Genomic DNA, 14,543 nt, shown 5'->3' on the forward strand with positions numbered 1-14,543 from the left:
CACTCCCCCTGAAAACTCCAGGTTCATAGTTTGGGGGTACCTCTGGATTCATCACTGAGCCTGGAAGCCCAGGTATTGGCTGTGACCAGGAGTGCTTTCACACAGCTAAAACGTATGTGCCAGCTGCACCCATTCCTGAAGAAGTCAGATCTGGCCACGTGGTAAATGCCTTGGTTCCATCCCATCTGAATGATGTAATGCACTCCACATGGGGCTACCTTTGTAAAGTGCTCAGAAACTTCAGCTGGTCCAAAGAGCTGCAAGCAGGCTGTCAACTGGAGCTAGCTACAGGGAGCATACAACTCCCTTGTTACAACAGCTCCATTGGCTGCCAGTTCATTTCTGGACACAATTCAAAGTGCTGGTTTTGACCTATAAAGTTCTTTATGGCTTGGGTCCAGGCTATTTGAAGGCCCATATCTCCCTGTATGAGACCCCCAGAGTATTGAGATCATCCGGAGAGGCCTTTCTCTCTGTTCCACCATCCTCTCGGGTGCATTTTGTGGGAACAAGAGAGAGGGCCTTCTCAGTGGCTGCTCCCAAGCTTTGGAACTCCCTCCCTAGGGAGGCCAGGATGGTGCCATCCCTGCTTTTCCTTCCAGCAGCAGATAAAGACATTCTTATGCCAGCAGGTCTTTGCAAACTGATAAGGACTGGGTTTTTTAATGTTGTGCATCATAAATTTTAATGGTCTGTATTTTAACATGTTATATTTTAATTTATAAGTGTTTTAATTCTTGAAGTTGTTTAATTGTTCTTTAAATTTTATATTTATATATTTTAATATTGTTGTACTGCTTTTAAATTGTATTGTTTTAAACTTGTTGATTGTCGCCTTGAGTCCCTATATTGGGAGAAAGGTGGGATATAAGAAAATAAAATAATTAACCACATGGAAGTTATTAATGGCCATGTGAAACCTAAAAAGTTTTATGTAATATGGAACCCATTTTTGCAGAACTTCACTGCTCCATTCCAGACCAAAGTCATTCAGATCATTATAGGATTTTGATCACCCCCTCCCCCTTTTTTTAAGGAGATGAGGCAGTTTGAATATTTTGCAATTTAGTACTCCATGTAACCCAAATTAGTTGTTTTCTTTTCTTTAATCAGGCTATGTTTAGCCCATGTTCACTGCCCTAAGGGGAAAAATGATAAAGAGCCCAAGAATTCATGCTCTCTCTCTCTCTGCGCACATGCACACAGACACACAGACACTTTTTAAAAAAAAGTAGAATTCAAGTTTTAGTTTCATCCAACTACACAGAAGTCATTAAACTTGGTCTTTTCCTCAGAAGATAAAAAAAAATCCTGCAAGAGCATGCAGACTTCTTGGCACATCAGTCCTTCAAGTGGTCCAAAGGCAGACATGGTTTTAAGGAAAAATGGACAGAATGCTAACCTGTCCTACAGGCAGCAGGCCTTGGAACTGTTCTCCTATACCTTTCAAGCAAAGTTATAGAGGCAATTTGCTTCTTTGTCACCTGTCTGAATCCCAACCACCACTCATCCTTAACAGTGAAACAGGTCGTTTAGTCACTCTGGCTTTGACAGGAGGCTTCTGGCTGCATTCCTTTCCCTTCCTCTTTAAAATAGAAAAGGACAAAACAAGATTCAGCTCCCAAGTTAAAGAAGGTCAAGATGTTGCTTGTAGCTCCAAGTTCTTTAGGAGTTTCTAGCTGCCAATCTCATAACTCTTTGCGTCTCTCAGTAAAGGTGAAGGTTCCAAAATACAGACATCTCAGGCATCCATCAAAACAAATGGTGCTTAGTTTCTTCCCAAAGGCTTAGTCTCTTTGTAGTGAGCAGCTGGGCCACTTCCCTTAAGAGCATCAGGAAGATAGTGAAGGACATCACAAGAACATAATGGCTAATACTGCAACAGAAAGAAAGTATGGGTTAGACGGAAACAAATTATAAAATGAATAAATCTAAAGAATTGGTTTGTATGTTTGCTTATTAATTAAAAGATATCTAGTACTACTAATAAAGCAATACAGACAGAATACAAGAACACAGGTACGTTTCCCTTCTGAAGATGCAGATTTTAGTGGGTTAGAGAAATTTCTAAGCATTCTTAAAAGTAGTTTGAATGTCATGGATAAACAAGCCACTCTGTCAGCATGCCTGCTTCAAAATTACCACATGTAGACTTGGAGCAAACCACTATACGTGATTTTAGTCCATGGGCTCTCATCCCATGCATCAAATATTTTTTTAAAATTTTTACATGCTCAGAGTGAATTTTTAAAAAATATTTCTTAAAATGGTTCAATTTCTGAACTACCAAACAAAACATAAAGCTCTTATACACATAGGAAACTGAATCAGGACTTTATTGGTATTGTTTGCCTTCAATTCATTTCTGACTTATGGCAACCATAAGGCAAACTTATCATGTTCAGAAGAGGTTTGCCACTGCCTTCTCCTGAAGCTGAGAGCATGTGACTTGCCTAAAGCCACTCATTGGGTTTCGTGGTTGAGCTGGGAATCGAACCCTGGTCGCCAGAGTTGTATCCAACACTCAGATCACTACAAAGAATGAAATTACTTCAGAATAAGGTCAGAGATGCTACCATGACAACTGGTACATAGATTACTTCAGAGCAGTAAATAAGATAACTAGGTGATTATGTAAAGCTAGTTCTGGTGTCAGGTTTCAAACTCTCACAAAAACATAATTTTTGAGTAAGGCTTTATATAGACTTGGGTTGTTGTTTCTTAAGTTAATCAGAGACCTCATTGCAGCTAAGCTTTAGAAAATGAAAACACAGAAAGCTCAGTGCAGAAAAGTTAATCGCACTTAGGTTTCACTGAAATGAATGAGATATTTTATGTGCAACTAGCTTAGATTACATTAATGGAGCGCAAGGGGCTAGTAATTGTAGAGAAAGACATTTTGAGGAAGGTGTTTGTAATCTACCTTCATAGATTTCATACAGAAAAAAATAGGGCCTCGTGCATTTAGAAGCAATTAGGTGTTTTGCTTTTGAATCCAAAAATCAAATGGAATAACACCTTGTTTTTATTCCCATTCGCTCAAAATTTTATAAATGTGTCCCAAAGATAAATGGGGCAGTTGTGTCCCATTTTGATTACTGAACAGATTTCAATCTGCCTAGTTTCAAATGAGGAATAGTTAACACTATCTGCACAACAGCAGAGATAAAGGGTATCTGCCCCCCATCCCAACATTAATGAACTTCAGGTCCTATTATTCCTCACAATTGGCTATATAGGCTAAGGTTGATAAGAACTGCAATCCAGGCTTCAAGTACAACTTGTCTTCTCTCATGGAGTTCTTCTAGGACAGCTCAAGTTCAAAACCTGAACACACACACACACACACACACACACACACACACACACAGAGTTAACAAATGGAAGTTCAACAATCTGATTTCCTCTAACATAAGCCAACAATCAAACCTTCAGATTGTGGCCCCCATACATTAAGGTCTGGTATCTCATTTGTAGTATCTGCACAGTTCTTACTATGCTTGATGGCCTGGTATCTTCAGAAAGCAAAGCCCAACTGAATGCTCCACTTTGAGGGCCTCATGAAACTGGAAAGTGCATGTGAGTCACCAGCAAATTAATTGTACACGAAGCAATGGAAACAGAAGTTCTTGCTAACTGAAGGCAGAGAATGGCTGTTTTATTTAAATCCTATGTTAAATAAGCCATTACTTTCCTTAGACTAATTGCTGCCCAACCTCAATGTGACTATTTTAAAAAAGCAAACTGAAGTGCCACTGCCACCACTATTCCCTCACTTCCATAAAGAAGGTGCAAGTTCAGAAACAGATAACATTCAATCTGGTTTGTCAAAGTGCAGAAAGCATTGCTTCAACAGCCTGGTCAGCACCCTTTGGACTTTGCAGTTCACAGGACTGCTTACAATAAACTGATAACACAAGACTCTTGTGGGAGAAAAACCTAATCTTCCAGCCCAGCTGCTTAGATGGAATTCTTTTCCTGCACTTCTGGAGGGCTGAATTATGGAGCTTTTTACAAAACTTTTACACTAAGAGAGCTGTATCCTAAGCCTTACTTGCATCCCTGAAGTACAAGCTGCCAGGAAAGGATAAAGCATGACTTTCTAAATTCATAAAGTTTGTTGTTGTTTTCCTTTAAAAAAAAAAAATTCAAGGAGATCCTTCAATGAATATTCTAATTCATGTTTTAATCCTTTGAGAACTTGGACAAAATTTTAATTACTTAGAATAATTAAAAAGACTTCATGACTTCATAGTTTGTTCATTCACATGGAGCCAGAAGTTCAAACTCCATAGCCCCAGAGAATCTACTCAGTCAGTGGAAAATATCTGTTGTCTTCAGTAGAATGCAGCTAAATGCCAGGCACACAATTGAGATTCCAAATCCAATAGTCAATAGCAACTCATAATTGACTGAGTTGATTCTCTGGTATTTAGCCTACATATGTGGTTAAGCCATTTTGCTTCCTGAGGTAGAGTTACAAATAGTCTCCTCTCCCAAGTAAAGGGTTATGAATATTCAAAACTAGGCACGTTATTTCTGGTAGTAAAAGCACAACCATGACAGCTAACCACTTCCTGCCCTTTTTGATGGTACCAATTAAGTCTTTGGCGCTCCACTTTTTAAGCTCCTTTAAAAATGTCCCAGATTCTCTCTCCTCCTTCCACTTTCCCTCTTTATCGTCTGCTTGCTTCAACTGCTGAAAGCTGAGTACAAAGTGATTTGTACTCAATTAATTCATCAGAGGGGAGAGGAGGGACAGAATCTTGCTCTTCCCAGTTGTCAAACTACTGCAACCTCTCCTAGTTTGTGTCTTCTTCCTCATTACTAACTTTTGCCATCTTGACCCTACTCTGTTGTTATAGCTGTGTGCCTTCAAGTCATTTCCGACTTATAGCAACCCTAAAGCGAACCTATGATGGGGTTTTCTTGGCAAGATTTGTTCCAAAGGGGTCTGCCATTGTCTTCCTCTGAGGCTGAAAGAATGTGACTTAACCAAGGTCACACAGTGAGTTTCATGGCCAAGCAGGGATTCGAACCCATGTCTCCCAGTGCCCTAATCCAACACTCACACCACTACACCACAATGGCTCTATATACTCTGATATTGCTTGGTTACAAATGTCCCGGTCTTCATCTGTGAAACACTGGAACATATGTAACACCACACCCCCTACTAAAATTAAGAATGTTTGTGTACCTCACTTCAGCACATTCTTCTTTCTCCTTTCCCTGCCCTTTATGTTTCATCAGTGTCAAATTCTGGGCCAGGGACCTGACTCTTTGCTACATGAATGACTCACATTATGATGGCAGCTTTTCTTTTTGATTTGCAGTGCAAAAAACAAACTGCATTGTGAAGAAACATAAAAAACATGGTTCTTAAAAGCTACATACTACTAATGTATATACTGTATTCAATTAGAGCTAGAATAGTCTGGGCTTCTCCCAGAATATTTTGGCCCTGGAGCTGTCCCAGATTCTCCCCATCACCTCGACACTTCATAGTGATGCCAGGCAACTTTCTACATGTGTTCCCACTGGGTCATCTGGTGTCTGCGACTACTACAAGTCACTCTCTCTGAGGTCAGCAACAAGGCAGCCAGCATTGATCACATGGCTGGGTGCCTCGTTCTGACTCCCAAAGGAACAACTTGTGCCAATGTCAGCAGTGCCAGGGGACACAGCAGGGACTTATATGCAGGTATTTTTCAATTCATGGGGGACTACAGTGGTATGGGGAATTCACTCCTGTTATGTTGGATTCCCCTTTTCTGACAGTGGAGTGTCAGTGCTGGATTCTGCCCTAAATGTTTCTGCAAAGAAATCATCTTCATTTGGAAACAACAACAAAAAGTATTCATTAATTGAAGAGTAGTATACTTCTGAGGTACAGCTAGAATATGGATTGCATAGATGTCATACACAACAACTGCCCAATCAGTGTCTTCACAGCAAACTAAAGATTCACACCTCTGTTTAACTGCAATTCCTATTATTTCTTTTCTCAAATGAAGAATGGCAGTGGGAGTGTCCAAAGACCAAGGATAAATTAGTCATAGATCCTTTAACTGGGAACAGCAAGGACTAGTAGTAGCCAACATTCCATCTTGCTTTGAATTATGGGAGGAAGGGGTCTACAGCAGCTTACTATGTAGCCTCAGAGGCTGTGAACCTGTTAGGAAGGATCGAATTAGGGGAATTTTAATTAGCTCATATATAGCCGAGAGGTAGCCCTAACTACACCACGTGCCGGAATCGGGTCCAAACAGTGTATATCAGAGGTCGCCAGCAAGCCCCAAGAGAAAGAGACATTGATACCAACTAGGTCCAATTAAAAGGGTGACGTTTATTAAAGCACAGGGAAAACCACACAACAAAAGGGGAACACACACACACACACACATTCAATGCTACAGCAGGGGATGGGGGAGTCAGGAAGACTAGGCACCACTAGGGAATACTACCTTAGAAGTCTTCTCCGGGAAGTCTGATGAAGCTTGGATGGACAGTGAATCATGGCCGCAGGAAAGCGGGGAAGAGGGCAGCAGGAGCTAGGATCAGAGTTCAAACTGGTGTGGACCAGCTTGCAACACTAGCACTAGCACAAGGAGGGTCCAGAAAACCAGGCTATGGGGACTTGCTAGACAAAGGTGTTGATTGCTTGGGCTCTGTTAAGCCAAGAGCAAGCAATGTGTTGCACAATGCATTTAGGTCTGGACACAATTCGGAGGGGCATCCAACTTGATTACTGAGTCGTTAAGCTGATCACTGGCTCATCAAGTGTGAAGCCAAGTCTATTGTCTTACTTGGGCAAGCAGTGGCGATTCTGGTTTGGCGACTCCCAAACTTCCTATGGAAAATTTCCAATTCCATCTTTTCCTAGGGGCTCTGCCTTTTCAAGGTGAGCTGCCTACGTGGTCTCCTCGCCTTTGGGTTAATGGCGGGTCCTTTCTGGGGGTCAGTCAGGGGTCATAGCACATACCACATATACCCAAAATTTTATTAAAACCAAACTTGGTAACAACCCCGCCTTCCTATCCTTCATATTTAGAGCAGCCTATCAGAAAATGTCCAACCAATTCTGATGCAATAGTCTGCTTTGTTTTTAAGATAACGTTACTTGTGGTTACAGACTGGATAAATTTGAAGGCGGAACTGAAAAGTGTAGGAAATGCTATGGAGATAACAACTGTCAGAGATGGGTCACAAGTTAATACTAAAGAAAAACACCCATTAATTTGAAAATCTGCAGACTAGTTGTGGTTAGCATGTGTGATGTGCTTTGGTTTCCGGTTTTAAAAAATGCTAAACATTCTCTGATAATCTCTCTTAGAATCAAGTACCATCAGCCACTATCCACTAATTTTTTTATCCTTGGATTCAAGCATCCATGGCTTGAAAATATTTTTTAAAAGTATAAATTCCAAACAGAAAACCTTGCTTTTCAAATTTGTATAAGGGGCACTATTTTGCTATGCCATTGTATTTAATGGGACTTGAGCATCCATGGATTTTTTCATCCACAGGAGTACTGGAACCAAAGCCTAGTGGATAACAAGGACCCACTGTATTTATCAAGCTCTCTTTACAAAAGAAAGGATAATTGAATTACGGAGATCTAAGGATGGGGAATAGATCTCAGACCTGGAGGATTCTGGGAGTTTTAATCCTCCAAAAGTAACTTTTCCAAGCACATTGTGATTTTGTGCCTTCACCTCATTTCCAGCTTATGGTGGCCCTAATGCATGGTGTTTTCTGGGGCTGAGACAGTGTGACTTGCCAATAGGTTTCCCTGGAGGGATCTGAACCTCCAGAGTCACAGTCCATAGTGATAGTTTGTAAGAATCTTTTATTCTGATGAATAAATTGAAAGTAGGTCTATTCTTCTACAAGATGCAAATTCAGATTTTTAAATTCTATTTCTGCTTGCTCTCTTTTATCTGTAATAACAATTCTTCACCAAAAGGAGGAGGAGAACAATTTGGAATTGCACACAACTGCATTATAGAAGAGGGGCTGAATCTTAGCTGAATTCATACAAAGCCTATATCTTAGCACCAAGCTATAGCTGCTTAACAGAGCCTGGGCAATGCACTCTTATCATGCTAATTAAAGCTTACAAATGGAGCCTAACCAGGACAAAGGACACAGCATGACTTGGAAGCTGCTCATACTATGTCAGGATTATAGCAAGAACATCAGTGAAAAGAGACTGGTTAATGTATCATGAAAGCACCTTTCTTAAAAGTTTATATGCCTTTGCCATTCTCAGTGTGGATTCTTTCCACTCTTTTTCCGTTTGAAATGATCATGCTAAGATGCACACGAGAGGAGAGCCTTGATTTCATTTTTAAAAAGTCTTTAGCTTTTACATCTTTTTGATTATTAAGTTACATATATACAGCCAGAAGTTTGAACTATTTAGCCACTCAGTGTGCTGACACCATTCCTGGGACCTCGTTTCACACTGGATGGTCATTTCCAGCACACCAAATGATGGTTGCAGTTGAGAAAGCTTTGGGTCTGCTCTTGCTGCATGTGTATTAATGAAGGGGCCTTTTGCACAGAATTAAGGCTTCTTTATACATCATTAGTGCCATGGAAAAGCACTTTGCTATGGGCTTATCCTACAGACCTAATGCAACATGTAATAGCCTCTCAGCATATAGGCAGAACCATCATTTGGTCCAATTGAATGGATATACCCATACAATTATTACTAAAATAAACTTGTTTCTTACCTTTCCTCCAAAGAACTGAAGATAGCCTCCAACCCATTTTTGTTATTATTGTTCAACAACCCTATGAAGTTAGGGCTGACTGAGAAAAAGCAAATGACTCCAGGGCACCCAATAAATTTCATGGCCAAGTGGGATGTTAAGACCAGGTCTCCACAATCTTAATCTAACTCTAACCACTACAATATGTGTGTTTATTGAGAATTTCAAGTAGCATTATTGTAGTAAAAGCCCACTTTAATAAGCCATATAATAATGGTGGAACAAAATCTTTAAGAGGAAGCCTTTATAGCTATCGTTAAGATGAGTCCCATTTTAAAAACTGTATTCCCAGTACAATTATAAAGTTATTTCTAGGACACTGGGGAGAATGCTTTGGAACTGAAGCACTATTGCTAAATGTCCAAGATACAGTTCATTCAACATTTACAACATTTGTATTTTTATAATTAATAATAATATTTTTAATATTTATATACTGGCTTCTATATATAGAAGATGATTCACCAAAACAAAGGTCATCTCTGCTAAGGCATTGCCCAAACTGACAGAAAAGAACACAAGAGAAGAGAAAGGATGAATATAAGAAAGTAAGAAGCAAGTACTGTATAAGTAAAACAAATTAGGTGCAGAGGAAGAGGAGTGGAAAGAGAGACTCCCCAGTCCCAGAGAAAGGCAGCGCCTTCAGCATCCGTGTAGATGGAGCGAAAGGCTTTGAGCAAGGCATCAGGAAGACCACAGCTGTGCAATGCACTCCCTAAATACTGCCCAGGATCAGGGCATTGGCTTACTGTGCTGCCTTTAAAAGAAAGTTACTTCCTCCAGTCTGGCTGCTGACAACAACTTCAGTTCTACTCTTGACAACTCAGATCTCATAAGTGTGTTTACTGGATTTATGACTCTTGGATTGGTTAACAACTCTGCTACTCCCTAGGATTCTGTTTCTGATTTAGGTAGGGTTGCCATTTGTCCTGGGAAACCTGGAAAATCCTGGATTGAAGGGACTAAAAATGACCCAGCCAGCTGGCCCAGTTGAAGCAGTACATCCCGGATTTCTCCTTCATTGCAGGATGATAGGTAGCTTAAAATGTGGCAGTGTGGTGAAGCAGGAAACTGTGCAAGAAGACTAGCACTGGCAGGAGCCTCATCCCGCCCTGAAGCCTCCAGCTGCTACTGCACAGGGGTAGCACTGCCACCTTATTCTTCCATTCCCTCCCTGTTTTTCCCAACTAGCCCAATTATAATAATTTGCATAATATGCAAATTAGATGCCCAGATATGAGCGACTAGAATATGGGAACCCTAGATTTATGGCTTTCTTTCTATCGCAGACACCAGATACCTCTAGCTTCATCATACTCTGACTTTGGCACTCTGAATCCTGTTCGACATTCAGACCAGAACAATAGGAAGCCATGAAAGAACTGTGGCCTCTCATCTGATAAATCTGCCACTTCAGAACAGTGACAATCTGAAGAGATTTTGTGTGTCCCCAAAGTACTTGAGGCTCAAGACCAGGAAACAAGAGTAATAGGTAGAGCCATTTTAGATATGCACTAGTATCACAAGTAGCTTATGGAAATTTTTAGATAGATGTGTTAGGGAAATTATTGTATCTACTCATATATAAGTAAAAAAAACAACAACAAAATTGACCCAAAAACTTGGGTCAACTTATACACTAATAAGTTGTCAGGGAGAGCGATTGTTTGCTCCTCAAGTGTCTTCCCAGCACAGATACATCTACATCTGGAGGCGGCAGCCAGGCTGGGAAGATGCAAGATGAGCAAACACGAGGGAGCAGGACATCCTTTACATCCATGGTTACGTGCCTGTAAGTTTTACCTTCGACTTATCCACGGGTCATATATAAATCCAGAATTATGGCCCCAAAACCTACCCCAGACTTATACATAATGCCAACCTATACACAAGTATATATGGTATGTTTATTTTAAAGTCTTGGCTGACTATGATCTAGGCTGTTGTAACTGTAATTTTAAGTAACCGTCTGAAGATGGTGCCTTCATGTAAGAGATATGCTTTTATTAAAGTAGATTACCATTTAGAATAAAGCTTCCTTTACAGACTTCCTCTCTTTCACACACTTCCATGTGCTGCTTGATGTGGACTATGTCTATTAAGTAGCTTCAAAAACAGTACACATAAGGATGGTTTTAAGCACTTATGAATAGCAGGTTGAGTTCAAAGGTAAATGTCCATTCCAGCAGTATATGCCAAGTATATCAGGAAAATATGGCATACAAAGTATTTCTGCAATACTAAAATATCATCTCCAAAGACATTTATCAAAGTCCCCACTGTTTCTTATGCAGGTGGACAGCAGATTAAAATAGGAGGAGAAAGGCAACATGCAACTGTAGTATCCAAGCACATGCTCTGTTCGTTCATAGGGCGTTTGGCACAAACAATCATCTTTCACTGAGGAACATTTCTTCCACCAAAGTCTATTTTGTTATTGGGTAGAAGATTGCCATGCTGTACTATTAATATTAGATCTTCTAGTAAATAAATAATAGACTCTTTCAGGATTTATGTTCATTTTCTAATGTGGGGGGGGCAGTTAAACAAAGCTGTTTGTTTGTTTGTTTGTTTTGAACTGTTTGTCACAGTATTTGTTTTTAAGGCACAGAAATGCTGGTGGCTCCCTTTTACCTTCTAAAAATGAGGCGGCTATTCAAAACAAATGTTTCCCTTCATGCAAATGTGTGTTTTCTGGGTTTTGGGATTTAGTGGAATAAGCTTCATTCTGCCTCACAACAACACTCCTGTGTACATGGAGCTTATCTGTGCCATGAAATCCACTAGAATTCCCACAGGCTAGGTCACTTGTTGCATGTTTTTCTTAATTACCTGGACAAAAATTAAATATGTTATTTCAAAGTGAAATAAAAAGAAAAAACTAGGAAAGATGATGTGGCTTTCTAAATTATTCTTAAAGTGTGGAAGTGAGAAGGTTTGTGTGACACACTTATGAACAGCATTGCAGGTTGCCAAATGGTCAAAAGGTCCTCTTAACTAGATGCCATAATAAGAAGCTGCCAAACCGATATAGGCAAAGATGCTTGGATTTCTGCTGTTAGTTCCCACATGCCGAAGTTGTGAAAACAAGCAATAAACCCTGCCCAAAGTCCTTGGAGGAGTTAAAAGAAACAAATATGATAAGCTAACGTAAGTTATTTTCACAGGAGAAAAGCTCTCTAAATGTGACTTTTAAACAATTTTAAAGAATTAATACTTATAAAATTAATAATTTTAATGTTATGTTTAAAATATTTGAATTCAATAAATAATTTGAAAAGCCAACAAATGTTGGTTTAATAGCCTTTCAAGAACATAGGAAAGTTAAAGAAAAAGGCTAGAGATAAGGTGCAGAGAATTATTCCCAAGGCCCAAGAAGAAGAAAGAAAAACAGCTAACGAGCAAATGAAACAAAAATTGAAAATAACATGAAAAGGGTACAGACCATTCAAGTCTTTAGAAGCATCAAGTGGAAGTTTTAAATTAGAAATAGGTATTAGGAAGCTATTAGGAGTTTACAGTAAAGGAAAAGGGCTGTCAAAACATACACATTATACTAAAGTTTTAAATTAACACTAAAGCCTCAATGAATTAGGGGGAAACAACCTCCAGTCCCATACATTACATTATGCCAAAATGAGAAATTGTCCATGGCTAGTACAAAAAAAAGAAACATTTTTCTCTACAGTTCTGCTTTGAAATATACCTTAAAACAGTTCTGTAGGAGCTTGACCACAACTCTGTAGGAGCTGCTAGACCATCATCATTTGTTGACAACCTATAGTGAAATGTATGAACCAACTCCTTTGAAAAGCATTGTTTTTGCAGCAGTGTGAGGAGACATAAAGGTGCAACTCTGCAATGGCTCATTCATACATGTGATTCACTATGTGATTCCAAAGTTATCAAAAGAATGAGCACAACATGTGTGAACCATTTATGAGGCACTGAGGGGAAAAATGTGGACTGAGGCATACAGGTACTGTGTTGTACTCATTGATTCCTTATATCCTGGACTACATGGAAGAATGTTCAGTGAAGATGTCATGGAAGGAAAGAAATCATGCTACAAATAGAATGCAATTAAAAGCAATTCCTACTCCATTTGTTATCACATAATGGCAGCCTGCCAATATATCTGAAGCTATCAGCAACTAGTACTGCAATGCCTGCAGGCAGCTCTGCTTGGAAAATTAGTTTTCATGCAGGAGTAGCACAGTAATTTTAAAAGGAAACAAAAAGCCATGTTTCCTGAAGAAAAAGGCAATATCTCGTTATAATAGCTTGGCAAGGTTTGATGTCCTTACCTCATTATGTTCTACAGCTGACCAAGTCCAGTGTTACAACAATATCTAATACATCTTGGCTCAAGGTCAGTAAGAATTTATACAAATGAGTGGAAATGGAATCAGTGGAAGGGAAAATATGAGAGACACTAGATCCATTAGGGATTTGGAAAGCACACATGTGCATACATACAAGGACACTTTGCACATTCAGAGAAATCAACTACCCTAGTAACATACCACCTTCAAATGCTGGTCTGAGTTTTTGCTTGAATGCTTCTCCATATAAAAACTTGTTTTCAAATAAAAATCAAGTATCTCAGAAAAGCAAAAGCTCAGAACATGCTCGGGGTTGTTAAAGACATTAAAATAATTTCAATAGGGGGTTTGACTCTGTTCAGAGAAAGAGGAAGAATAAGAAAATGGCAGAGTCACTATTTGGAGAATAGTATGAAATGCTAATAGGAGACAGAGAGAAGATGGAACTGTTGAATATCTACTTTGCCCTGGTCTTCTACTAAAAGGAAAATAGGGCTTAATGGTGAAAATGGGGGAGGGGGGTGATACACAAAGAGAACTGCAACACAGAATAGGTTAAAGAAGATTGTTTGGGAGGAATGTATCTGACAGGCAAAAAAACACCAAGAACTCGCTGCACAAGAAGCACTTATAGGCAGAAGAAATTATGTATGAACTCTGAAGCACCAACAGAAATGTATAAGCACATGACTGACTGCTTTAGGTGCACATATCTCTTGTTAAACAGAAAGACTATAACTGAATGAGCAGAATTAGCAGGACTGGCACAGAAAATGTACTGTGAATTATTTTCCTGTTCCCACCCAAAAGTATAGTCAGTTACCTGTATAAACACTGCAGCTCAGTCTTTAAAAGTGATCAGTACTTCTGGAAAAGTACATTTTAAAGTGTAAAGGTCACCCTAAATAGGGCTCATATGGACGCTAGAGAAACAATTCTCTGCAAATATATAGAGAAGCATACTACTGCAGTTCTTGGAGTATGAATTTAGGCTGTGGGGATGGGGAAGCTCCTACATACCATGGCTTTCATTGTTATTTCTAAAATCCTAGAAAGTCTTTCAAAGTTACAGTTACATGGCATGTTGAAAGATGGTCCCCAGCATCAAGGATCTGGGAACAGCATGGTGAAGTCATGTCTTCCCTGGAAAGATGAACTGAATATAAATGTTATCACACAGCTCCTAGTCTATAACTGAAAGCAGCCCTATGCTTTGAAATTAAGTTGTTTCAGAGTCTTCGCTTTCTACTGTCACAAATGGGATTTAATAGCTGAGATGTTTTAGTGAAACTCACCATCGTTTTGTAGATGATGTGTAAAAAGAATGGGTCCTTTGGCTGAAGAGCAGGGTATAAATACTCCATATAAATAAATAAATAAATATCAGAAAATTGCTGTAGTCTAGGCTTCATACTGTTCACTTAGTTTCAGGACC

At 39.4% G+C, this 14,543-nt stretch overlaps 1 protein-coding gene across 4 annotated transcripts in view; it reads right to left on the minus strand.

The window, feature by feature from the left end:
* Window positions 1-603: 603 nt before the first annotated feature.
* Window positions 604-14,543, minus strand: part of PIGN (phosphatidylinositol glycan anchor biosynthesis class N) — a 95,857-nt gene continuing 81,917 nt past the window's right edge. For all 4 annotated transcript variants that reach the window (XM_042462082.1, XM_042462084.1, XM_042462085.1 and 1 more), the window contains one exon: window positions 604-1,876. In XM_042462082.1, the coding sequence (XP_042318016.1) occupies window positions 1,753-1,876 (124 nt within the window). In that variant the 3' untranslated portion in view covers window positions 604-1,752. The remainder of the gene's footprint in view (window positions 1,877-14,543) is intronic.

This window comes from Sceloporus undulatus, chromosome 4 (assembly GCF_019175285.1).
Source record: "Sceloporus undulatus isolate JIND9_A2432 ecotype Alabama chromosome 4, SceUnd_v1.1, whole genome shotgun sequence".
Taxonomy (NCBI): Eukaryota; Metazoa; Chordata; class Lepidosauria; order Squamata; family Phrynosomatidae; genus Sceloporus; species Sceloporus undulatus.